At 40.9% G+C, this 25,784-nt stretch overlaps 1 protein-coding gene across 7 annotated transcripts in view; it reads right to left on the reverse strand.

The window, feature by feature from the left end:
• The window catches only part of SCUBE1 (signal peptide, CUB domain and EGF like domain containing 1), a 302,108-nt gene that overhangs the window by 80,662 nt on the left and 195,662 nt on the right, over positions 1-25,784 (reverse strand). For all 7 annotated transcript variants that reach the window (XM_032762480.2, XM_032762488.1, XM_032762487.1 and 4 more), the window contains one exon: positions 5,010-5,132. In XM_032762480.2, coding sequence (XP_032618371.2) covers positions 5,010-5,132 — 123 coding nt within the window. The remainder of the gene's footprint in view (positions 1-5,009; positions 5,133-25,784) is intronic.

The following is a 25,784-nucleotide window of genomic DNA, read 5'->3' on the forward strand; positions in this document are numbered from 1 at the left end:
ACACGTTACAAATACAGGATCTTCTAGTTATTATTTAATATTTCTGTTATGTCAAAGATCCTGATCAAGACTTGGACCTTGGTTAGCTGCCATACAAACATATGCTAAGGCATGTTCCCTGTAATGAAGAATTTCCAGTCTCTTAAATTCAAGAGCATTGTTAAAATAACAAATAATTTATACATATGTCTTCATTGTTTGTTTGTTTTTTTAAAAAACAACAACTCCAGCTTTAAGTCTGATCCCTTAAAATGGGGACTCTGTGAAAACAGCATCTCACTAAAGGCTGTTTGCATCAGAACATAGGTTCTCAAGCCTGCTGGTTGCAGACGGAAAGGAAGCAAAAAAAAATTAAAAAAAGAAAAACAAATCTATTGTAACATGGGGCTGCAGTATGGAAAAGGCTGAGAAGCACTGCCCTAGAAAAATCATCATAGATATACAGTGTGTGTTAACAGCAGGTTTATTCCACAACCAGGGCTGAAAATGGGTTGGCCACAAACAAGTAAATGCAAACCATTTTCCACATCCATTACATGCTGTATCATATGAGTTGCACCATTTGCTAATGTTGAACTCAGCTGAGCTAGTGATCAGCAGGTTTCAAAACTGCTGTTACCAATGAATTTTCATTTCATGATGTTAACCCACTATAGGAGGAAATGCATGCAGTGTTGTAGTCATGTTGGTCCAAGGATATTACAGAGACAAGATGGGTGAGATAATATCTTTTATTGGACCAACTTCTTTTTGTGAGAGGGAGAAGCTTGAAGCTTGTCTCTATATAGTAGGAAAGGCAGTCTTATGGTTAAGGAATTGGGACTGAGACTCAGGCTACGTCTACATGCCCCCATCCTCCAGGTCAGACTACGGGTGTGTGAATTGCAGCATGCCCCAGTGTGCTGTGCTTAACTTGCCCGTGTGGACACTGCTGGTGCAAACTAGGTGTTCTGAGTATATTTTTGTGTGATTCACTCAGATACAATGGTGATGGGATGCCATATAAATGGACAGAAGCAGGTTGGTTAAAGATGCCCCACATTAAGTTTTCCTAAAATCTTAAAGCTGGCTCAGGAGCCTGTAATGAAGAGACTAAAAGAAATCAGCAAAGTGAAGGAACCTCAGAGTTTCACATTAAGTGCCCTTGATGGAAAAATGTAAATTACTGAGTGATGACAACAATGGAAATAGTAAGGAAAAGCAGCAGCAGCAGCAGCAGCAACAGTTAATTTACATTTTGCATCTGTTACTCAAAAAAATACTTCTAGCAAGATCTGTATGTCTGCAGGTTTTTCCCGTTCAACCAAAGGCAGATGAAGGTTTCCTGGGGCCCTGGCCCAGAGCAAGCGGGAGGCCCCTCTCCATCCCTTCTGCCTGCAGCCCCGCCTCCATTCCACTCCTGCCAGTGGCCCTGCCCACAGTCCCACTCCTTTCTGCCCCTTTCCCGGGGCCCGCCCCTGTTCCACACAAGGTCCCCCACACAGACTCTCCCCCCACTGCAGCCCCGCAACTCCTGTTGCTCCTTTCTGCCACCCCCGCCACACTGTGGCCCCAAGACCGGAGAAGCTCTGTCCCCATGCCATGTCCCCAGGGCCACAGAGGGGAGTGAGAGCTCCAACTCTTCCAAGGTTGGAACGGGGGTCTGGGTGCTGGGGCTTCCCCCCACACCCGTGCTTCTGTTAGGGACCATGGTTGGGGCACTGGGGCTTCTCCCTCACGGCTTGCCTGGCGCTTTTGCTGGAGAAGGGGGTCATGTATGGGGGCATCCCCTGCTGCCCCATGGCTTTTGCCAGGGTCAGGAGCTGCCCCTTCTACTGGTACTTTTCTGTAACTAAGAAACTAATACTCATTGACACAATTAGAGCCTGATTCTGCAGCCCTTAATATGGTAAAATTCCCATTCATTTCAATGAGCATTTTGATAAAGGATTGCAGGATCGATACCTTAATCTGCAGATGAGCCTCTATAATAACCTTCCAAATTAAGGGGGGCATCTAAACCAGATGCATTTAGAACAGGACTAAAAACAAAAAAGATACATTGATTCTGAGTAAAACAGAGCAACAAACACATTCCCTTCATTACTGATTCCCAAATCAACTCTTCAAATATACTAATTCGTAACCGAAATGCTTCATTCCTTATAAAATGAGATCTTCAGATGGAAGGCAATATTGAATGCAAAATAAAATTTACAACAACAACAATAATAATAACCATTAAGAATAGGAAAAATGAACGACAAATGCTCTTCCATAAATAGAAATTAAAGCTCTGTGATTCACACTATGGAAGAACTAAAACACCCAAAATAAGCTTCCATGAATGTCTCAACAACACTTTTAAGGTTAGCCTTTCCCAGAAATTACCAGAAAAAACAGAAAGATTTATAATGTAACAGTCACCAACCTCAGAACACTTTTTTCTCCAGTGCCTGCCATTTAAAGCCATAATCTTTTCCACTGACTAGATTTTCTCCACGGAGTACAAAACAAAATACAGGTGATTCACACTTCAGTGATTCCTTGATCTCTATTAGCTTCCCTTCATTCATCATCAGCAGTCATACTGATTGCAAGAGTTCACCAGTTATCTCATGAAGCACCAGACAGGAGCTAAATAATCACAAATCACCCTCTTCCTCAAAACAAGCATCATACTGTATTGTTGTAATCTGTCTTTAGGGCCTAAATACCTGAGGTATCAAACAGGAAAAAACTTGCTTCTCCCCCATTTCATACTATGATGAACCAAAACTTCTGTGACTGGAGCAATTTTTCTGTCCCATGAATCCTTTGGACTTGTAGTGATGTACCTGCTACAGCAATAGATTAGGAACAAATTGACATGTCCAGTCAATGTACTGGCCAGAGGATACAAAGTGCCCCCCTCCACCTCAGACCACTGGAAATGAAAAATGTTCATATTTTCAGGCCAGCACCCTGTCTGATCACATGACAGGGAGAAGAATGGTTCAGATATCACTTTAGGAAGGGTAGCCAAAACTCGTGTCTTTACACTTTTTAATTTGATTTTAAAATATATTAAGTTTTGGCAAATTACAAACAGGTCAGCTGTAATATCTAGTACTAATCAATTCTTCTTAGTAACAGTAGATATATTTTTACTTTGTCAAATTCTAATATAAATTATGAAAGCTAAGAGTATAAAACTAATCCAAATCAATTTAATATTTTTTTTATTAATTAAAATGTTTAACAGCACTTTAATCACATATATCAGACCAAAAGGGATGTGGACTGAAAAAGTTGTGAGTAGATAAAAGGAGGATTTTAAAATGGGGAAAAAACCATCACCCGCTTAAATACAGTTTTGTTAAAGGCATCCTAAATATAAATGTTCGCTATCAACGCCCTCTTTCAGAAACCCAGGCACATGGGTAAACCAAACGCAGGTGAACAAGTTCTGACTGTTGAAGCGATGCCTTCATTTTCCTGTTAGCACCCAAAATATCTCATTATTTGTAGGAACATTTAAAAGTCCATTGATAAATCTTTCAATCATGACCATCAGCTTTATACAAATAAATCCAGTCCTTCTTCTCTTCCTTTGGGCCAGATCCTGCATAGCAGAAAAATGAGGCTTGATTTCTCTCAGGTTTTATACTGGTGTAATTACATTGGCTTCAGTGGAGTGACATTCTATTTAAATCAGGGTGAGAGAAGATCTAGACTCTTGGGTTTCAAGTATTACTATGAATTACTGTTTTTTATTGTGGCCGTTAAATCTATTACCTCCACACCTAACTGTGTGATGAAGAGAGTCTTCCTTTTAAAAAATCGTTGTCCCTATTTTTAATGACTAATTCCACACCTGCCAAACTGTCCTTGTCTGACACAATCCTGCAGGGCTATTTCTGTCTGGCCATGTGGTACAAACTGTGCCAGTCTGTGCTTTGCCCAACACTAGTTAACTTTGCTGTGACTCCCCTGTGTCTAACCACACAGTTAGAGTGAGGTAGGCTTTCCAGACCATGGCAGTACCAATGAGATGCAATGGAAAGTCTTGTGAAATTGCTTGTGTATCCTTAAAAACAGTTCTCCCTTCTTTTTGTTGATGAGTAATGGGGAAGTATTGGAAACCCCAAAATAATAATACTGTTTAGTACTATATATATCCCGTTACACATTCCAAATGCTATGCAAACATTCACTTACTAATAGAGACGGGCATCTCCTGCAAAACAATTTTCATGAATATTTCCTCACATTTTTAATTATCCTCCCTCTGGCTTCATATATTCACCTTTTCTATTATTTCCTGGGAACATGTTAGCAGTCGAGTTTTATTTGCACAAATGTTTGCAGAAATTGAATTGTAAAGGTGCATGCATGGGTTTGCTGGAAATAGGTATTGCTCATCTAGTTGAGGAACAGAAACAATACCATGTGACTCATCTGACCAATGACAACGCATGCAGCAAATAATCAATATAAAATATATGAAGTGTTTTTTTAATTCTCACAGTGTCCCTGTGAGGTATGTAAGTAAGTCTCTTTATCTTCATTTTACAGATAGGGGGATTAAGACAGGCCAGATTCTTATCTGCGTTCCAGTACTATAAACCCATTGGCCTACTCTGGATTTAACCCAATGTAACTGAGATAAATACCAGGCCCAGAAAGGTTATAAGAGTTGCCCAATGACACACAGCAAATTAGTGGAGAACTTGGATTAGAACGCAGGGCCCCCTAACCTGTGCTTATTCCACTACATCACACTGATGCTTATGCTTCAGCTAGACTGACTGCAATTGCACGCTATTCCTATGACTAGAGACATTAAAACCTAGACTGGACATAGCACTAGAAATGACACTGTGAAAAAACTCCTGTATCAGCCCCTAGAGAATAGTTACCTAATAGATCTTCTCTGGCTTAAAATTCTATGACTTGTGATTACAATCAGCAATAGAAATGATTTAAAAACAAATAGATTCATTCAAATTAAAGATTCACTTTATAAAAACAGAGTAAAAGAATAATACCTTGGCAGGTTCGTTCATCTGTTAGTAGTTTATAGCCCTTCTGGCAGCTGCATTCAAAGCTACCAACAGTATTTCGGCAGAAATGGTCACAGCCACCATTGTTTACCAAGCACTCATCAATGTCTGTAAGGAATGGATGGGAAAAGATTAGTTTACTTTCTAGAATAATGATAGAAATATGGGAGCTTGTCCAGTTCCCAACTAGACAACTGTCTGATTAGAAATAGTATGTATGCAGTGTTGTTGTAGCTGTGTCAGTCCCAGGGTATTAGAGATACAAAGTGAGTGAGATAATATCTTTTATTGGACGAACTTCTTTTGGTGAGAGAGAGACAAGATTTGGAGCACAGCAGAAGTTGGTCCAATAAAAGATATTACCTTACCTACCTTGCTTTAGAAATAATATCACCAATACATTCCCCCTTCCCACCCTTATTGGCAATGCTAACAGAGGTGAAGGATTGAATGGTCTTGAAGACTGAACTACTTCTGTCTCATAGAGATGGTACCTTTAGATCAATCTGGCTGAGGTACTTGGTAGAAATAGGCAGGGATGCATACGATTCTGCTGCCCAGACATAACCTTCTCCTGTGGATACACAGAAGACGTTAGTCTTCATAGCTGTCGGTTTAGAACCTTTATTAGGAACTAAATTCACATGAAAAATTGAAAAAATGATTAAAAAATATGAGAGAGACAAGATGAGTGAAGTAATATCTTGTACTGGACAAACCTTCATTTGTGGAAGGGACAAGTTTTCAGGTTTACACAGAGCTCTTACACAGAGTTGGTTCAATAACCTCACTGACCTTGTCTCTCTAATATCCTGGGACCAACACGGCTACAACCACACTTAAGAAAATACGTGATTTTTACCTCTGGTGTAAATACAGGGTCCACTGAATACCATTAGTCCCTGTGTCTACCTTTCCTAATTCACTGTTAATGCAGAGCAGACTTTGAATTAGTGCATGTTGCTGTTTGTCGTTTGCTTATGTATGCAATATTCCCATTAACTCCATTTGGGAGTCATGTGCATATATGAAGTGCAGAATCAAGTGTGTCACTTAAAATAATTACCCAAGTGTTGTGAAGGGCTCTGTCAGAACAGATCAGCTTCCTTTGTCAAGCTGGAAGCTCGACTTCCCTGCCCCAACTTTTCTAAGAAAAGCTTTCTCCCTTCTCCATCCCGTTAAGCCTTGCATAACAGAACTATCATACTTCCCTGAACCTCCATTGCAATATTTGCCATTCTAGCTGTCCTCTCCCAGATTAAGGAGTGTGGGTTCACAACACATTAGAAAACAGCTAATTGTTAAAGGGAACAAAAGAGCTAACTATATGCCTTTCTTTGAGATTGTATACAATAGGCGAGGTAACATGTCACACACACACACACACACACACACACACACACACACGCACACACACGCACACACACCCCCAGCATATTCTTCTGTGAAGGAAACAAGACCTGACATGATCTTGGAGAGTGATTTTCCCAGTGATCCAGGAAGCCTCTTACCAGCAAAGCTTGGAAACTTTTAGGAATATCAATTGGCCATTTAAAAAACAAATCCTGCTAAGAGCAAGTCTAGGTGTTAAAAGAATGATTGCATAGAAATGGAAATCTGCCAAAGATATGAATAGGGCTGTTGAGTGAGCTGGTGCAGTTAGAAAGAATTACTTTGATATATAGGAGAGAGAGGAAGATTTTGAGGTGATTATTTTTAAGAAATGCTTGGTTAAATTATTATTAATACCTGTAATAAGCAAACAAGTAAATAAATCTTTAAAAAAGACATATAATTACCGTGAAAATGTAGAGTGGTACATATAAGTAGTTATGCCTGTTACTGTGTAATATTTCTGGATATATACAGCAACAAAATATGACAGCAGAAGAATAACTGTGTTAGAACTTAAACCTGGATCATGTACAGTATATAATTTTAGATAGATAGATATAGATATAGATATAAACTTTTAATCACTGGGAGCCAGATTCTCTTACTCTTTCTCTTAGAAGTACCTTCCTCCAGGTGTAGTCCCACTGGAGACAACAGAGTGAGGTACTATTCAGTGTGAGTAAAGGAGGCAGATGCTTGCACTGCATTTACAGTTAGAGGAGTTCTCTCATTTGATACTTACATGACAAATACAAAGGAGGAAGACATTGTGATCCAGTGGGTTAATACTCAAAATTCTGGGCGTAAGAGTGAGCCTTACTGTGGGCTCGATTCTTAAACCCTATTATTAACGTGGAATAGTACCTTACATTGCAAGTTGTCCTATTGATTTCCATGGGACTATTCACAGAATAATATACTACTCAATGGGAGAAATGGCAGAATCAATCCTTATGTGACTTTTGGAAGGCTAGTTGAATTCTTTGTGCATAGGCAACACACCTATAAAACTGAGTTAACAGAAGAAACCTTACTTGCATGTTACATGCAAGCTGAGCTTTTCAGGTTGAATCAGTATAAAAAACAATTGGAGTGAGTTCTTTGGCTATACATTTTCAAACTTGAGTGCCTGAAGTCAGGTGTCTAAAACAGTAGCTTTAGGCTTCCAAATCTGAAAATGTTGGCCTTAAGCAAAGAGAAACCCTGACTGCACTTCAGAATATCATGACCCTAAAGACTAGAGACAGATCCCATCTGATGTCAAATTGTGGCTAAAACAGTCCCGTCTCGATAAAAACAACATGAATACATCACAAGTCCTATTGACTTATTTCCTCTGCAAGTGCTTCCAGTCTTATTAATGATTCTTTCCAATCCCATTCTGCAGAGTTGCGATTGCTTTACAGATCTCATAATGAAAGACCATCACTGTTCAAGACCAGGAGATCCCAACCATCAAGCTTTTCTAGGGCATATATAACTACAGATTATAAAAATCTCCAAGTGGAATTAAAAATCTTAGCCAAACAGGAATTCCTGATTATATGTTAACTATAACGTGTCATGTGCTGCCATCATGAAAAAGGTATCTCTTACTCATGGTACACACAGTCACTGCGATATCTGAGCTGCTACATTGCCTATATTGTGAACATATGTTCTCTGAATAGGAAATCACTGCTGAGTCTCAGACAACATGTGGGTAACTGTGGTGAAGGACTGACTGATGACCATTGTATTTTACCATGTTCAATACCAAATTCTAGTAGCATTTAGCTTTCCTTTCAGGGTCTGTGAAGATGATATGGGATCTAAATAAAACTTTCCTGAATCAGAGGGTAAGATCTTAAGCTGGTGTAAATCAATGGAGCGTCTGATGAAGTGGGCTGTAGCCCACGAAAGCTTATGCTCAAATAAATTTGTTCGTCTCTAAGGTGCCACAAGTACTCCTGTCCTTTTTGTGGATACAGACTAACACGGCTGCTACGCTGAAACCTGTCATTAAAAATACAGCTTTCCAAATTTATACCAGCAGAGAATCTGGACCAGAGTTTGTCCAAAGAAGGGAGAGTCCAAAGAAGGAGAACCTCTCCCCTATTCCTCACATGACTTTGGTACTTTTTAGTCCTTTTAGTTGAATACTGGCTGTGGGGGTGAGTTTTTGTGCGGCCTTTCAAAACCAGGACCTTCAAAACACAATGGAGGTCAAAACTGTTAACTGCAAAAACATTCTAAAAAGCATAAATAGTGCCATGTCTCTGCTTTCACTGTATTTCTTTCCATGGGCATAACAAGATTGACAAGGTATATAAAAATTATTTCACTCTATGGAGAGCACAGCATTGCTGCATTTCACTTGAAAGTGAGCAGTATCCAACCATATCATGTCTGACTGGTTCATATAAATTGCACCAAGCCTATATCCCCACTATTTTTCTTTCCACAGCTATAAATAACTCTTGTTATGAGGCATGTGAAAATAACAAATGGTCCTGCTTGTGTGAAAGGGTGAGGGCCCCATTTATCTTTAAACTGATTGGTGCCCAACCTCAGTGTGTCCAAGTGGTTGATGTGAATTGCACCAGGGTTCTAAAAAAATTTCTATCCTTCGCTGAATCTTCTATATTCACATAAATCATGGAAGGAAAAAGTGGTGGGAATTGTTCATTGAATACCCGACATTTAGGAAAATTCCTGCACTTGTTACTCAGTCAAACATTCCAGTGAAGTTAATGGAGCTTTGCCTGAATGAGGACTATTAAACTGCATTTGATTTTAGCATGTATCATTTTCAGGTGGTAACAGAGATTACATTCAAGAGGTTTCAGTTCTCTCTCTTTTTCTCTTTCCACAGCTTTCTGTTCTGCAGTATCCCAAGGAATGTGAAAATGCAGAAATGGTGCACTCTTCCACAGGGGTGGGTCTTAAAATGCCTTGAAAACTGAAGTGTTTGGAAATTGGTTTGTTCAGACAACCTGCCATTCATTTCAAATATGCAGGCTAAGGTGTGTGATGGGTTTACAATTTATTAATAATGAAACCCCGAAGGCACTTTTTTTATTGCAGTAAGTCAGCATCATTAAGAGATCCTTTACTCATCCACGTGACTGAGGCTACGTCTACACTGCACGATTATTTCGAATTAGCTTAAACCGATATTACAAAACAGATCTAATAAAATCGGTTTAGCGCGTCCACAGTGGGATCACGAAATCGACTGTTTGTGTCCATGGTCCAAAGCTACCATCGATTTCAGGAGCGGTGCACTGTGGGTAGCTGTTCCTCAGCTATCCCATATTGATGTTTTGAAGAATTTGAAGTAGAGCTCAGCCGAAGCTCTTAAGAATGCATTCTGGGAACATTGGTTTGGCTGAGGTCGAGCGAGTAAGTAATGATCGCAAAGCGACCCTTTAAAACGCCAAAATGCACATTCTAGACCACCTGCACTTGCTCAGCCTGTAATGTTGAACAGCTCCTGACCCTGTCCATGGCTGCCTGTGTTATGGCCTTCATGAGCCATGCTCAAGGGGTAAGCTGGGTCCCCAGGATAACTATAGGCATTTGACTTCCAACGGTTATTTCTGGTTGGGAAGTATTCCCTTGCTGCAGCCGTTTAACCGATAGTGCTCCTGAAGACGCGAGCGTCATGACCCTTCCTGGCCATCCACGGGATTGGGTTGAAACGTTCCTTGTGGTACACCATGCTTGCAGCACGCACTTAAAGTCCCTTGCGGTTCACGTACTGGTGCCTGTGTTCTGGGCCAAGATAGGCGATCCATGGGGTTCCTTATGGGCCCACCACAGTTCCGAAAAACCCATTGCAAGCAAGCATCCACTATCACTGCACGTTCCCAGAGTCAACCTTTCAGTGCAGCAGCTTAACGATTGCTTTTGCTACTTGCATCACCTGCAGCCCCACAGTACGATTTGCCATCCAAATGTGATCCGACTGACCGGTAGCTGTCTCGGCGTCTGCAGCTTCAGGTGCTATGCCACTCGCTCTCCACTGTGAGGGCTGCTCTCTGTTTGTATTATGGCGTTCTAGGGCAGGGGAAAGCATGTCACAAAGTTCTAAGAAAGTGCTCTTACGGCATCGCGAAAGTTTCGCAGCCACGCCGATGTCCACACATAAAACACATGCGGTTCCCACAGTCTGTGCTTGTTTCCGTGCCCAAAATTCTGCTTCTATGATGGGTAGAAGAGATGCCCCGTTATTAGCAGTAGCATCCACAAAACGCTGGGCAGCGAGTTATGGGATTCTGCCTCCATTCGGTCATCCTGTCCTCACCGCTCAGATAGTGCCTCCTCACTCTCCTCCTGCTTCTGCAGTTATTTGAAGTCAGTATAGGTCCGTCGGGTTTTGCGGGCCACTGAAGAGTCTTGACAACAGGTCAGCAGATACGAGTCGTTTGTGATCTTCAGGGTCATGATGGCTGTGCATATTGGCGTTGCTCAATGCACTCGGGGCAAAAAGGCGCCAAAGGGTCTGTTCTGCTGCCTTCACAAAGGGAGGGGTGAGGCTGTACCGCAGCACCAGCGGGGAATGTTTTCTTGCCCATAGGCAAACTAGTGCTCTAACACGGAAGGTGGGAACTAGGCCAAATCTCTATTGAATATGGAGCATTAACTGACTGTGGCGCAAGTAACACTGCCCTGTCAGCTTATCTAGTTTCTTAACACTTGTGTGGTTTCTTATTTGCCACTTCCCTTGGTTTTTTGATGTCAGACTTATTTTTTTAATTGAAGTTATTCCATCCATTTGCTCATGGTATAGTCTTCTTATAAAAGGACAAATGTAGTTGTGTCAAATTACCTTTCCAATAAAAAATGTAACATTCAGGTCATATTCATCTAATTGTAACTTTTCAACTTATTCAGTCATATTTCACACAGTAAGTATTTATATACATTTCCTGTTGTTATGAACTGGCAATATTCCTTTCCAAGGAAGCTTGCGTTGTTATTTGTCTCTGCATTTTCGTCTCATTTGAAATCTAGATTCCTTTAAATTATTGCTCTAGAGGGTCATATTTTTGCTTTTATTTGTTAAAAAAGACTTCACATTCCTCCAACAATGTAAATGCCCTGTAGGTCAACATACACAATTTATTGTTATGTAAAGAATATGCCACACGTTCTGCGAGTTTGAGTTTGAGTTAAAGCAGCCAAGCGTATCTCATGGTCAATGATATTCTAAAGACTGAAAATAATTTTTTTATTCTTTTATTTTATTGCCATAAAAACAGCTACTTTTTATATTGTGGTTGGACCTGCCTCCCACTAAGTAGCTGGCTGTCCCGGTTAGAAACAGGATTTGAACCTGGAGGTTACACTAAGAGCTATTGAAATGGGTTTGGGTGAAGTTGTTTCTTGATCCATTTATTTATTGATGATTCATTATCTCTCTGAGTGATTATTGAACTTGGTGCTACAGTTGTTTTCTGCATTTTGTATGTTCTCTGCACTAGGAGTGCCAGGAAACAACTGCGAGCCCCAGTTTATTGTCGAGTATGATCTTATGGTAAAGGGGATGTTGCCCAGCGATGTATATTCAGTGGGATTTGCTGAGGGTGTGGCAGGTGAGTGCGTTTTTGGCCTTTAGAACTTGGCAGTTATGTGCAAAGGTTTTTTTATTTTTCAGAAAAGCTTTCAGTTTTAGTTTCAAAACTTTTATGTAACGAAACCAATATCAAAAATCATAGCTCGTTTTCCAGACAGAGCTTTGTAACTTTACATTTGTTCAACATTAAATTATAACCCTTCGTCAGCAGATCGCAGTTCAGAAAAGCTGAAACAGCCTTCAAATTAAAGGGACTTTGTCAAGGTAAAATAATAATGAGCTTTAACCTGATGGATGTTTACTCAGACCTCAGTTCTGCAGTTCACTACATGCAGGTTTCTGTGTTCTCGTCTGACAGATGGTCCATAATTTCATCTGGGCCCTGCGAGTGGCAGCGAATTGGCAAAACTAGCCATTTGTTTTCACTAAGTTGCTGACCCAAGGCAAAAACTCTCATGAGATGAGAAGGGTTTTGCTCGCAGTTTGCACCTTAGTGAACTGAGGTCTGATCCAATAAGCATTACACTGGTGCTTAGTGCAAGCATGAGCAATCTCGTTACTTAGAGATAAGGATAAAGGAATGGGCCATGTTTCTCTTCGAGATATGTCCCTGTTGGGTGACAATTCGCTCTACGGTGATACGGTAGTGCGCTCCGTGCGCCTTGATTTTTGCAGTCATGCGCCTACTCGTTAGGCGCCCACGCATGCTCAGAGGTCCTGTTTCCCTCAACCCTGAGTATATCACTAGTGAGCATGCGCAGGCCGGTTCCCTCAGTTCCTTCTCTACCGATCACCTGGGACTTGAGACGTTGAAGGCTTAAGCAGACTCCTTAAGCAATTTCTTTCTAACCTCTATAAGTAATACCTATCCTAGTTAGACAGTTTTTCCTGTCTAGTAGATTTGTCTAGTTTATGTTGTTACACCTACCTTTTTTCTACTGTTTAAAATATAAAATAATAAGAGGTTCATTGGATTCTCTCGCCGCTTAAAAATATGCCTGGCTCACGAGGCTTTTAAGCACGTCTCCTCCTGTAAGGGACTCTATCCTCTCTCTGATGACTCACGTTGCAAAAATGCTTAGAAGGGGACGGTATTTCCCAAAATGTAATGGAGTCACTTGCACTTAAACTAGAAGTTCCAGAGCAAGGAAGACAGAGATTAAAACTCCAACTTACATTTTACTTCAGAAATCTCTACATCCTGCTCAGACCCTGGCGCGAGCTCGTCCTCTCCGCCTCACAGCACACAGCGTCTCATCCACTCTCGAGAAGGATACATGAAAGTAAGCAGTGCCTAAATGAGAACACCTCATACGTAAAAGTGAAAGGATAAAACTATACGGATCAAACCTTCTTCCAGTCGTCACTCTCCGCACTTCCCTATGATAACTCTTCGACCGAAGCGCGTGCTCCTCTGGTACCTGTGCTAAACCACTGTTGCTTTCAACGGGGTTATCCGGTCAGCGCTAAAGGCTCTAGTGCTGAGGCGAACAGGTCAGTTCCATGCCCAGATTAGCGATATTCTAGATGGCAACGCTGATTGGCACCGCGATGAATAGAATCGGCACCGACGGAACTCAGCGCCCCCCTAGAGGCAGCGCAGCCTGCTGATTAATAGGCGGGCCTTTTACGCCACCGCACTGCATGACTGGCAGTATGTGGACCCACGTCCTGCTTGGCACGCGAGCCATGAGCCCTTTAAGTTAACTTTGGGTAGAAGTGTACAGCACGCCTGGAGTTCTCCTCACCAGGTGAAATTCTTTCCTAATCAGCTTCGTGCCTAACCTGGCTGGCCCTTGCCCGGTAGACCTGACCAGTACCCACTTCAAGTGCCCCTCGCCTCGTGTCACCTACCGCTGCAACGCCTCGCCTTTCTTGGGCGGTTTCTCCTCCCTGGACGACATGATTTCTACAAGCAATATGGGGGTCTCGACCGCTCTCCTTTTCCAATCAACTCACGGTGCAGGAGGAGTCTGACTACACGTCAGATGAGTAGTTTCCTATACAATCAGTGATAGTCTACCGCCTCAGGTCCTGCTTCCACTCTTTTTGCGGAACAGGGAAAATTTGTCTCATCACGCTCAAGACCTGCTCGCAACAGACTGGGTGTGTAACCTTGGATGGCACACCTTGAGTGTCCTTTGTGATCATATGGCAGTATTGGGCTCTCTGCTCTGTCCCGGCCAGCAGCACACCCCGCTATCCAATCTAGACGTGCTCTGGCGACGCTCAAATCATATGACTCACTTTTGGCGTGTGCGTGTGCCACATCAAATTATCTCCAGCTTCCTGACCTAGTTATTTAAACTGATCGTACTAAACTGAAACACCATACCTGGGAGCTCTATTACCTTCCCCTCTCCCGCCCCAGACATTCTCTCTTTTTGCAGTGAGTACATTTTTGGGGAATATGAGTCTCCCCCAAGCATTTTATGCACTGTGAGTGTCCATCAGAGAGAGGGATAGAGTCCTTACAGGAGGAGCAGTGCTTAAAGCCTGTGGAGCCAGGCATATTTTAAGCGGCTGAGAGAACAAGAATTTTTTTTTTTTTAAACAGTAGAAAAAAGGTAGGTAACACTAACTAACAACTAACTAACAGGAAAAAACTGTCTAACTACAAGGTATTTTAAGATGGGGAAAGAAATTCTTAAGGAGTCTGCTGAGCTCCGTCTCAAGCCAGGGACGGTAGAGAAGGAACTGAGGGAACCGGCCGCGCATGCTCACTAGTGATATACTCAGGGTGAGGGACAGGCTCTGAGCATGCGTGGCCGCTACGAGTACTGCTGCAAAAAATCAAAGGCGCAGGGGCGCACCGACACCTAGAGCGGAGCACCCACAGGGACATCTCTCGAAGGAGAACCATTGGCCCATCCTTTATCTTATCTCTAGTAAGCGAGATTGCTCATGGCTTGCACTAAGCACCGTGTATGCTTATTGGATCAGACCCTCAGTTTTCACTAAGGGCAAACTCGAGCAAAACCCTCTCTCAAGTCCATGAGAGTTTTGCTTGGGTCAGAACTTAGTGAAAACAAATGGCAGATTTTGCAATTCGCTGCCTCTGCATGGGTCCCAGTGAAATTAATGGACCTCTGTCCAGACGACCACAGAACCTGCATGTAGTGAACTGCAGAACTGAGGTCTGAGTAAACATCTCAGGGTTTAGCTCATTATTTTTTACCTTGACAGAGTCCCTTTAATTTGGGCTGTTTTCACTTTTTCTTGAACTGCGATCTGCTGACGAAGGGTGTATATTTATGTTGAACAAATGTAGTTACAAAGCTCTGTCTGGAAACGATGCTATGATTTTTGTTTGGTTTCGTTACATAAGTTTGAAACTAAAACTGAAGCTTTTCTGAAAAATAAAAAAAACTTTGCACCATACTGCAGTTCTAAGGCCAAAAACTGCACTCACCTGCCCACACCCTCAGCAATCCCACTGAAATCATGCTGGCTGCAACATCCCCTTTACTATGATCATACTGACAACTGGGGCTGCAGTTTGTTTCCTGGCTACTCCTAGTGCAGAGGAACAGTACAAAGCAGAAAACAACTGTACACCAGTTCAAATCACTCAGAGATGATAATGAATCAATCAATAAATAAATGGATCAAGAAACAACTTCACCCAAAGCCCTTTCATAGCTCTTAGTTTAACCTTCCAGGTTCAAATCCTGTTTCTACCGACGCCAGCTACTTCAGTGGGAGCAGGATCCAACCACATATAAAAAGTAGCTGTTTTTATGGCAATAAAATAAAAGAATAAAAAAATTACTTTTCAGTCTTGAATATCATTGACCATGAATAGCTTGCTGCTTTAACCAAACCTCAAACTGCAGAACGTGTGGCATATCTTTACATAACATATTGTGGTTGTTGACCCTCAGGGCATTTTACATTGTTGGAGGAATGTGAAGTCTTTTTAACAAATAAAAGGCAAAATATGACCCTCTCAAGCAATAATTTAAAGGATCTAGTATTTTCAAATGAGACGAATGCAGAGACAAATAACAACCGCAAGCTTCCTTGGAAGAGGAATATTGCCAGTTCATAACAACCGAAAATGTAATATAAATACTTACTGTGTGATATGACTGAATAGTTGAAAGTTACAAGTTAGATGACATCTGACCTGAATGTTCCATTTTTTTATTGGAAGGTAATTTGACACACTACATTTGTCTTTTATAGAAGACTATACCATGAAGACAAATGGATGGAATAACTTCAATTAAAAAATAAAGGTCTGACCATCAAAAACCAAGGGAAGGGGCAATAGAAACCACACAAGTGTTCAGAAACTAGATCAGCTGACAGGGTCAGTGTTAAGCTTTTGCGGTCCCCAGTCAGTTTATGCTCCCAGGTAGTCCATTAGAGATTTTGCCTGTGTCAGCACTATCAACAAACTACTTCTCAACTCCACCCGTCCTTGCCCCTCCCATCCATTCTGCTCTGAAGTTCTGCACTTTGCCTACCTTTTCAGCTAACCAACATTTCCCTTTGTTTTCTGAACCCTGCCAGCTTATCACGTCACCTCTGGTTGTTGAGCTTCCCACTTATGACAAACATCCACTTCACCAGCAGCTGAAAACAGTATCACCCACAATTTCATCTCCCTCTTAGAAAGTTTGGGCCAAATTCTGCTGTTGGTTACCCCAATGCAGCACCACTGTCAGCAGAATTCAGCCCAGCCTGTTCCTGTCCAAATCTCTTGATCTGATCATTAGGATATCCCCCTGCAATTTAGCCACTTAGTTGCCTCTCAGATTCAAGGACTATTCCTTATAAATTTAAACTCCACCTCACTAACCCGACACCTTGTTCATATTTCTCCTTTTGCTAATATTAACTTGAACATTTTTTACACTCTGACTTCTGTGGACTCCTTTTTATTCCACCCTCACTTCCACTTTCTACTACTGAAACTACTGTAGAACTCCATTCTTCCCACATCCCACATCCATTGCTTATTTAGAAACATTCTCAGAACCCTCACTATAATGGATGAACTTGTGCTCTCAGAGCAAAAGACAAAATGATGGTGCGCCAAAATCTTGTCTATCATACAGTCTGTAAATGCTCTGTAATGCTTCCCTTCTATCTGCAAAAATAGGTATTGATTATTTTGTAATCTACAAAAGCACTGGTAATCATTATTCATTCTTTCAACTCTATCAGATTCTTTCAGCTGATTCCTTCTCTGTTCTTCCCATCACCCAGTGCAGAGTTTGCCATATTGGTCTATGCCAAAAATACATCCACGTATGAAGGCACCATGGCAGTCAACAACATTGCATTTACTACCATTGACTCTCCTCAAATCCCCAAATTTCCAACATCTTTGCCTCACTATATCTGACCTTACTAACATTATCTGCTCCTCAAAGAAAATCAAACAAACCTTCTTGCGTCCTTACCATCTCACCTCACCATGTCTCAAACTCTTTTGTCAGTCTGCCTCTATCAGACTATACAGTGTGGCCATCACACCACTCTCCAAGAAACCCACCTTTGAGCCCCATCAGCAACTACCACCCCACATTCAATTTCCCTTTCTCCTCAAAATACTGGAGAAAAACATTCTTCTTCTCTTCCAACCACAGCATCCTTGATTCATTCTGATTGGTCTTCCAACCTCACAGGTGTCTTCAGGGTGGTTAGTGACTCCCAGGTGATCATAGCTCCCTCTCATAACATTATCCACAACCTCCATGAAGCATTTGACACTACTGACCCCACCAGTCTCCTCAGTTTTCCTGCAGATGTCACTAGCTCTCTCCTCACTTTATTATAGTCCTAATTGCTTTTTACCTCTAGAAGTCTCTATGCCTTGGATGGTAAGGCCCACCCAGACTGTGAAACATAGAAGCCTAAAGTTAGGTTTCTAATCCATATTTAACTCCTAGGTAAGTGACCTGATTTTCTAGATCTACTTTTGAAAATTTTGGCCTCAACCACTTGACCCTCAACACTTTGCTCTGGTCTCAGCTCTATACACGTCTCTAGATACCTCTTCCCACTTGGGCAACTAACAACTTGAACTTAACTACCACTTTTATGCCAGAGTGACTCAATTTCTCATCTCCTTCACATCCTTAACTAACCCTGCCCTTCTCTTTGTCTCATACATGTAGCCTGGCTCTGTACCAAGACAAATACTTGGCAACTAAAATAACGTCAGCTGTATCTCCAGCTTATCAACAGCCTCCTTCAACTCTGACCTTCCTTTCAGATCCATAGACTTGGAGTACCCTTTGACAGCAAGTGTTCCTTTGCATCTCTCATTACTACACTCAAAACCCACATATGTTAATATCTCAACACACTGCTGAATCCCTCATATAAGCATTTGTCATGTAGTGCCTTGAATATTACAAGTCTCTCTTCTATATCTTGAAAAAAAATCACTTAGCTTGTGTTTCAAGAACCTCACATCTATACTCAATCACTCTAAAAGACTTTCATTCTCACTCTAAAAGACTTTTGTTTCCAATTCAGAGTTGTTCTCCTCATTCTCAAAGTCCTTCCTGGCTACACCCAACCTATTTCCATTGTCTTATTTTACCCTTTTGCTGCCATTGCTTGCCAGTTCTGATCACCAAGAACTCCTCTATTCTCCTCTGTCCTATGTTGGGGGTGGATCCTGGGTGGCAGCTGTAGAATCTATCCAGAGAGTTTGCCAACTTCCTTTATCTTTTCTACTCAACTTAAAAATGAAACTCAATCTTTACATCATCTCTTCTGCTTTTGACTACGAAGCCGTCACCTGATTTTTTAAATTGGCATGCTGCTCTCCAACTCCTGTAGTTACTTAACAGCACTGAAAATGGGCAGGAATGATCTTTCACTGCATAACAGGTTTCTAAGGAAAGCATTTTGCTAAGATTTTATAGTATAGCCATTATGAAATATATTGGTTGCCAATCCTGATAGTTTATATGATACTGTAAAAGTATGCTTTCTTTTTCTCCTTCTATAAGTGCTGGGCTAGTCATTCAAGTAGGCACCTTTTCATTACTGTACCTTTTCAGATCAATCTCTTGTTAATTCATTTATTCAAACTCTAGTTTCTTTATGTTTCTGCACTCTGGATCCTCTTGAAGAATGAATTAGTGCTCTTCTAATGTGAATTTATAAAGCAAACTCATTCCTCTTTACATCCTCTGTTCTGTTGCCTGCATTCATGAGTATAAAACTGAATTTAAGATGGTGTTTTGCCATTAAAAGGAAAGTCAATTTTGAATCACAAAGTTTATATCCAGATTTCAAGCCCTCTCCACTCCCCCAAAATAGAAAGTTCTTCAAATCTGGGTTTTGGTTCAGCCACAAAATCACTGTTACAAGACGAAACCAGGCTCTTTAATACAGTTCCTTGTCAAACATGGACAGGTCCAAAGTCTTTATGGTTATGATTCTTGAATATAGTAGTATAGATGTCAGTTGTCTCTCTTGTGAATTTTACGATGGTTTTTTTTTGCTAGTGCTTATATATATTTTACTATTCCATTTGCTTTATTTATTAATTTCTTTTGTATTTTAAAACTTAGAAATGCAGTGGAACTAAATGAAGTAAATTCGAGTGTTCTTTAAATTTGATCTTTTTCTCATTATTTTAGGCACACAAACACACAGGGCTAGGTTATAGTTTGCACACAGCCTTGTGTAGCAGGTGTGATGGAATTGGAGCTGTTCTGTAATAATTTATGAAGACCTTAAGTTGACCTGGCTATTAGGACATCTACCGTATGAAAATATTGGTTTAGTTTAATGGGGAAGTAGGGACTGTAAGGAAAACAACAACCCCCAAATGTTTACCAAAAAGTGGCTTATCTTGAGTCATTAAGAGACGATGTCCAAACTCTTACGTTTGAAGATTCTACCTCCTGAATCTAGCCATTTGTCCGCAGAGGAGTGTAATAGGAAAGTGACAGGTTCTTACAAGCTTTCATGACTATGACACAAGACACGTACCACTTGCTCTACCTATATTACCGACCTCTTTCCCCTCTTGTATCATCCTGAGTGCTTCTTTCTTGGTCATCTCATTTGAGTTTCTTATTTTATTTAGTGCTTATGTTCTTTTCTTCCTGTGTGATATTTTGTTCTTCTATCTCTACCTACCAACATTATCCCTTTTACATATCTCTCTTTACATATTGCATTAACTTCTCTCTGCCTTCCACTTTATTCTAGATCAATGTGCTTGGCTAATATAGTGATGAGCCGGAAATAAGACTAAACAGAACAGAAAAGAAAACTACTCGGAGCCATCCCCTCCCTACTTCCTCCTTTTACCTCATTTCAAAAAAATTCTTTAAAAATCAATGTGAAAGGTGCCTGGCTGCTCTTTCTGGAGAGTGATGTGTCTTATTGATTCATACATCAGGTATATCAAAAACACAAATTCCACCCTGCTCCACCTCTACATCAGAGGATAGTTCACTCTCCATGTCTAATCAGTCTTGACTTCTCGATCAAGGCTGCCAAGAAGGTGTAAAAGTGGTTACCACTATGGATGACAGGTTTGTGATACAGACACTTGTTTGCTAGTAACTTCACTACTATCAATTCATTTCACAGTGATCACCAAACAGCCATCAGGAATGACTCAGGCCCTGATCCTGCAACAGTTATAGACTTGAAGCTTGTGAGTAGTCCTAAAGATGTCAATGGAACTATGTATGTGAGTAAGTTTAGCAAATGAAAAAATGTTTGCAGAATGGAGGCTTTGAAGATGAATGCCAAGATTTTCAAAAGCGACTAGGGAGTCTGAGAGCTTGAATTTTTGGGTGCTCAGTTTGAGATTCTTCAAAAGGCTCCTGATTTTCAGACGGTGCTGAGAACCTGCCTCATGAAAAGCTTTTAAGCTGCCTCAAGTTGGGCACCACAAATCATCAGCCACTTTTGAAAACCTTGATCAAAGTGCTCTATAGATGCAGGCCAGTTTCTCCATTCAGAGTGGCTGAAAAAAGTAGCACACTTTATATGCAGACAATCTTGGAGGGGCTATGTAATGGTTCTAAATGCAAAACTGACCACACCATTCATCATTATACATTAGACCAGGTTAAGACAAAGGCTCAGTTTCCCCCATTCTACTCCAAAAATCAAGTTATTGGTACAGTGTGATATATAAGCAGAATATTTCATGATTCTGTGGTGTTTCATACGATGCACATCATTCTATTCTTACTGAAATGCTGTGGCAACAGAGGAAGGGTATGGTTCAGTATTAGCAGTAGGAATAGAACAGTAAGACTTTTATTAGCTGCATTAAGTATTTCATTATTAAAATAAATGTCAAGCAGGTATCTGACTGTCTCAGGATATATTATCATCAAGGGAAGCCAAAAGAAATGGAGAAAGGCAGAAAGTCACAAATTTGCAGTTGTGTCAGCTTTACCTGGCATTTGCTGCTAAACACATCATCTCTGTGCTTAGTCCTAATGTTCAGGCAGCTATTTATTATGCCTTTCAATTAATCTGAGGTCACAATATTCTAGAAGATCTTTCCTTCAAATTGCATTACTAGCAAAGCCATGAGGGCTTCACCTCTTTCAGCTATGCCCTTTTACTGTTCCCGAGGTCCCTTTTAAAATATCTTGGACCCACCACTGTTTGTAAGTCTGTGATTGACATTTAATAGCACTATGGTACTGCAACTAAAGTGGAAGAGGTGATCACCAGCTGTTTCTTTATTTCATTTGTGTTTACTCTCTCAAGCCATTTACTTTTATATGATTTCCCTTTGGAGAGTGCACCTTGAGAGTGCTGATGGCAGAAATCCTTTTTGCTCACTATATATGGTGAGTTTGTAGGACAGAGAAAGCTACATTCTTTGCCTAAATTTACATCTTAGTAAGTGTCTGACAGTCTGATCCAACCTGCTACTTCTATTCAAAGGTTAACGGAACAAAAGACTCTTTTTGTACTTGCCAAGACCTGAATCCAGAATTCTGTGTCCCCCATACAATACTACCACCACATAACACAGAGTAGGGAGCAGCATTGCTTGCACGACTTTGGGTATTACTGATATCATTAGCTGTTATAGCAGATTCACAGAAATAACTCTCTGAACCCAAGTCTTACCAAGTAAGAAAGAGCCAAACCCTGTCAGCAGAAGTTGTGCCTGAGTAAGGATTTTAGGGTGGAGTCCCCAATGAGGAGATCATTTCAACTCATGTTTTAAAATGCACTGATCTGGTGACTTTGTAAGTGTGTTTCAAAGGCATTTAGCTGCCTGAATACCTTTAAAAATCTGGCCCTAAGTACCACTTAGGTCCCATTCAATACACCATGATGCACACTTTAGTGGTGCATAATTTTAATCAGGATCTGCAGATGGGGGTGTATTTTACTTGCTGTGAAATTGTACTGGCATTGAGGGTCTTGGAAAACTAATTTAAAAGTTGGATGCTAGGGCAGTCGGGGAACAAGAACCTTAATTCAGCCTGGGCAGGTACTTCTGTTTGATGAACTTGGATGTTCATCTAATCAGGGAATAGAAACAATTTATCTAACCAATCGCATCCAAATCAATATAATTTATACAACCAATAGCAGCACTCAAGCAAGCAAATATCTGAAGTGCCAAATTAATAATTACACACTAATTGAGATCACTGGGAAACAGCACTTACAAATATTTCTGCTGGGCCTTTCCAAGAAAGGAGAAACTGTCTCAAAGTTTCAAATGATTTGATCCTGATTCGCAAGATGTCATTCTAGTATCTTTAGCCAGTTTGATCCAATATAGAGAAAAATATATTTAATAATTTTGACTAATTAAGAAACTTGAGGAAATCACAGCTGCTCACAGATGTTCTGTGGCCATGCTAAGAAGCCAAACTGGCCAGAGAAAATATTCACTGTGAATTATTCACTTAGTTCTAGTAAGGTCTGAATGAAACAGAGGACGGCCTTCAAGATTTGGACCATACCCTGGTATCAACTTGGTGTCAATTATTATTTTAGATTAATTTATTTTCAGAAAGGATTTCAGTTCAACTTTAAGCAAGACATGACAGTTTTCGCTTAATTTAATCTCAGAAGTACCTGTTGTTTATTCTGTAACAAAAGAAACGCTGCCCTCACAGAAACAATTCAACCCTAAAAATTTAATTCATTTTCACATATTTGCAACCGAAATGATTATACTACGGCAAGAGGCTTCAAGGAAATCCGAATCCCCTCTTTGGGCCTTATCCATAGCCTAACTATGTCAATGCAAAGACCCCCATTTACTTCAACAGGCTTTGGATCATGACCTTACACTCTGGATTGAAATCTTTTAATCAGTTTGTATATTCCCCTAGTTTACTTTTAGTTTTGTCACAGCTTCGGCAGGTTACAAAGTAGAGTTGGAGGGCAAAGAGAACAGCTTACAAACACATCTCCTGCTGATGCTCCCACTGCAGCACATTCAAGTATTTAAACACATTAGTGCCACATTTCTCTGCGGCATCTGAATGCAAAAAGATGGGCGCCTGTTTCAAGGAAGCAGAGAGCACATTACATTGCTGGGTAACCATGACAATGAGACAGCAGGATCAAGAAATGTTTGCATAAACAGCATCCAGTCACATAACCCCTGCATAACACCCCTCTAGTTAAACAATATGCCAGAAGGTTAAGAAGGGTGCTTCCTGAGCACAGCATAATAAATAAAATGCCCCATCTTTACTGTGAGACTTGTGGAGGTATTTTATGTCTTTTAAATAAGCATCCATGAAATCACCTGCACTCTGCAAAGATCTATTTGTGAATAGGAATTAATAGTGTGGCATTTAGTCATTCAACAAATACCTGGAGGCAGATCATCAGCTGGTGTAAACTTGTCATAGCTACATTGAAGTCAATGACAATTTTTACTACCTGAGAATCTGTCTACGAATTCAAGGTAGCAGGAAATCATTTACATGCTATAATAAATGTCATTACTATTACAAAGGAGCTATAGAATGTCATGCAGTTACTTGGCACTTTACAAAACATAGATGAGACATGGTCTCTGCTCCAAAAGCCTTACAATCTATTTCTATTAAGCTAGTTTAAAAAGCTTTTTTCCCTGACATTTTAGTCCAACAGCTCTCAGTGCAGCAGTCTCTGGGTCATACTGTGTGTTTAAGGCATTGGTCTGTATAGGGGGCAGTGAGGATTTGCACTAACCCAGTGGGAACTTCAGGGTGCACAATTCCTTTGTTAATTTCCTGGTGTACAGCTGGAGCACACCAGTTGCCCATTCTATAGGACTGTACAGACTGCTTCATCGCTCATAGTATTCAACCAGTGCAGAGTGGGCCTGTGGCCCTTTCTCTTGTTCCAATTTATTTTTCCAGGGACACACATGGGGGAAGTCACTGTAATCCACCAAATGCAGTGATAGCAGTTGCTCCTGGCCCTTCTTCAGTGTATGAGTTAGTCAGAAAGCCTCCATTCCACCTTTTCTCTCTCCATCTACTCTATACCTGCCCAAAGACAATTGAGCCCTCTATTTTCCACACTGAGAGGGCGGGTCTTTACAAATCAATCTATTTTGACTTTCTTGTCTCTGCTCCCCAACAGCTTCTATTAAATGTGTCTCATGTTTTGTCAGCAATGCATGTTATACCTAATGTGATTAAAATGCTAAACTGATTAATCTCTTTATATATGTCACTTGGGGCAGATCTGTGGAATGGGAATCCAGTGGGGAAAAGGCTCTCAGAAGCCAACACATTGTAGAGCCATGGACCAAATGGTCATCAGTATCTACCACATTGGGGGCCAACAGCCAAGGTGAAAAAAGGTGGCAGGTACTAGGGTACAAGAAGAGTAGGGCACTGCATCACTTGATTCCCACATCATCCTTTCTGCAGCTTTTGCTTTTGAATTTGGTGAGTTACCACACTACGCATTATGGGATGTGGTCTGGGATGTTCACAGCATAATGGCCAATGAGAGGCCAGCAAGCACAGCAGAACCAGCACCAGGTTGGGCCCTGGGAGACCAGATCAAAGTAAAAGGGGGTCTGTGCATCACCAAAGCCCAGGAGAAGCTGCTAACGTGGTGAAATGGCACTAGCGGGGATACTGCACTAAGCTGAGGAGGACACATGAGGTTTCTGTCTTACTAAAAGTGGTACTCAGAAGTGAACAGCAAAATGAACCTTGAAAGGAGGTTTCTGTAAGAGAGACCTAGATGAGAAGACCCTTAGGGTAGGAGCTGATATTTTCCAGAGCAGAGGGAGAGTAAAATTTTGGTGAATCTGGGTTCTGACTACTCTCAGCATGGCCCTGGACTCACTCTCTATGCACCACAGACATCAGCATTATTCTTATTCCACAATTGGACTGCACAAAGAATATTTGTAAGGGCATAAGATTGCATAACAATAGAAGTCATGGATGGAAAATATTTTTCATACTATCCATTCCATACCCTAGGTGCCAATGCAGATCTTTTCTTACAGTACATTGTGTAATGTTGCATCCAGTCTAACTGTGTATTATCCCATGTACCAGAGCTTTCACCACTTCTCTTGAGAGTATTCCACATTATTATGTATTCCCACTTAAAAGTTATTCCTAATATTTCCTTATTTTAGTCTTTACTTTTGGATTAACTCTGCTGAATCACCTGAAATAATTTGTCACTTTTCTTAGCGTCCACATCCTGCCACATGATTCTGAAGGCCCACAACCCCTTCTGAGCTCTTGCTTAGTCAAGCTATACTCATTTTGGCCTTGTAATCTTTTTTTTAAATAAATCAGTCTTTCCAGCTCCAGGTAATTTTTCTTGCTCTTCTCTGATCTTATTGTGGAATA

This window comes from Chelonoidis abingdonii, chromosome 1, assembly GCF_003597395.2.
Source record: "Chelonoidis abingdonii isolate Lonesome George chromosome 1, CheloAbing_2.0, whole genome shotgun sequence".
NCBI classification, from domain to species: Eukaryota; Metazoa; Chordata; order Testudines; family Testudinidae; genus Chelonoidis; species Chelonoidis abingdonii.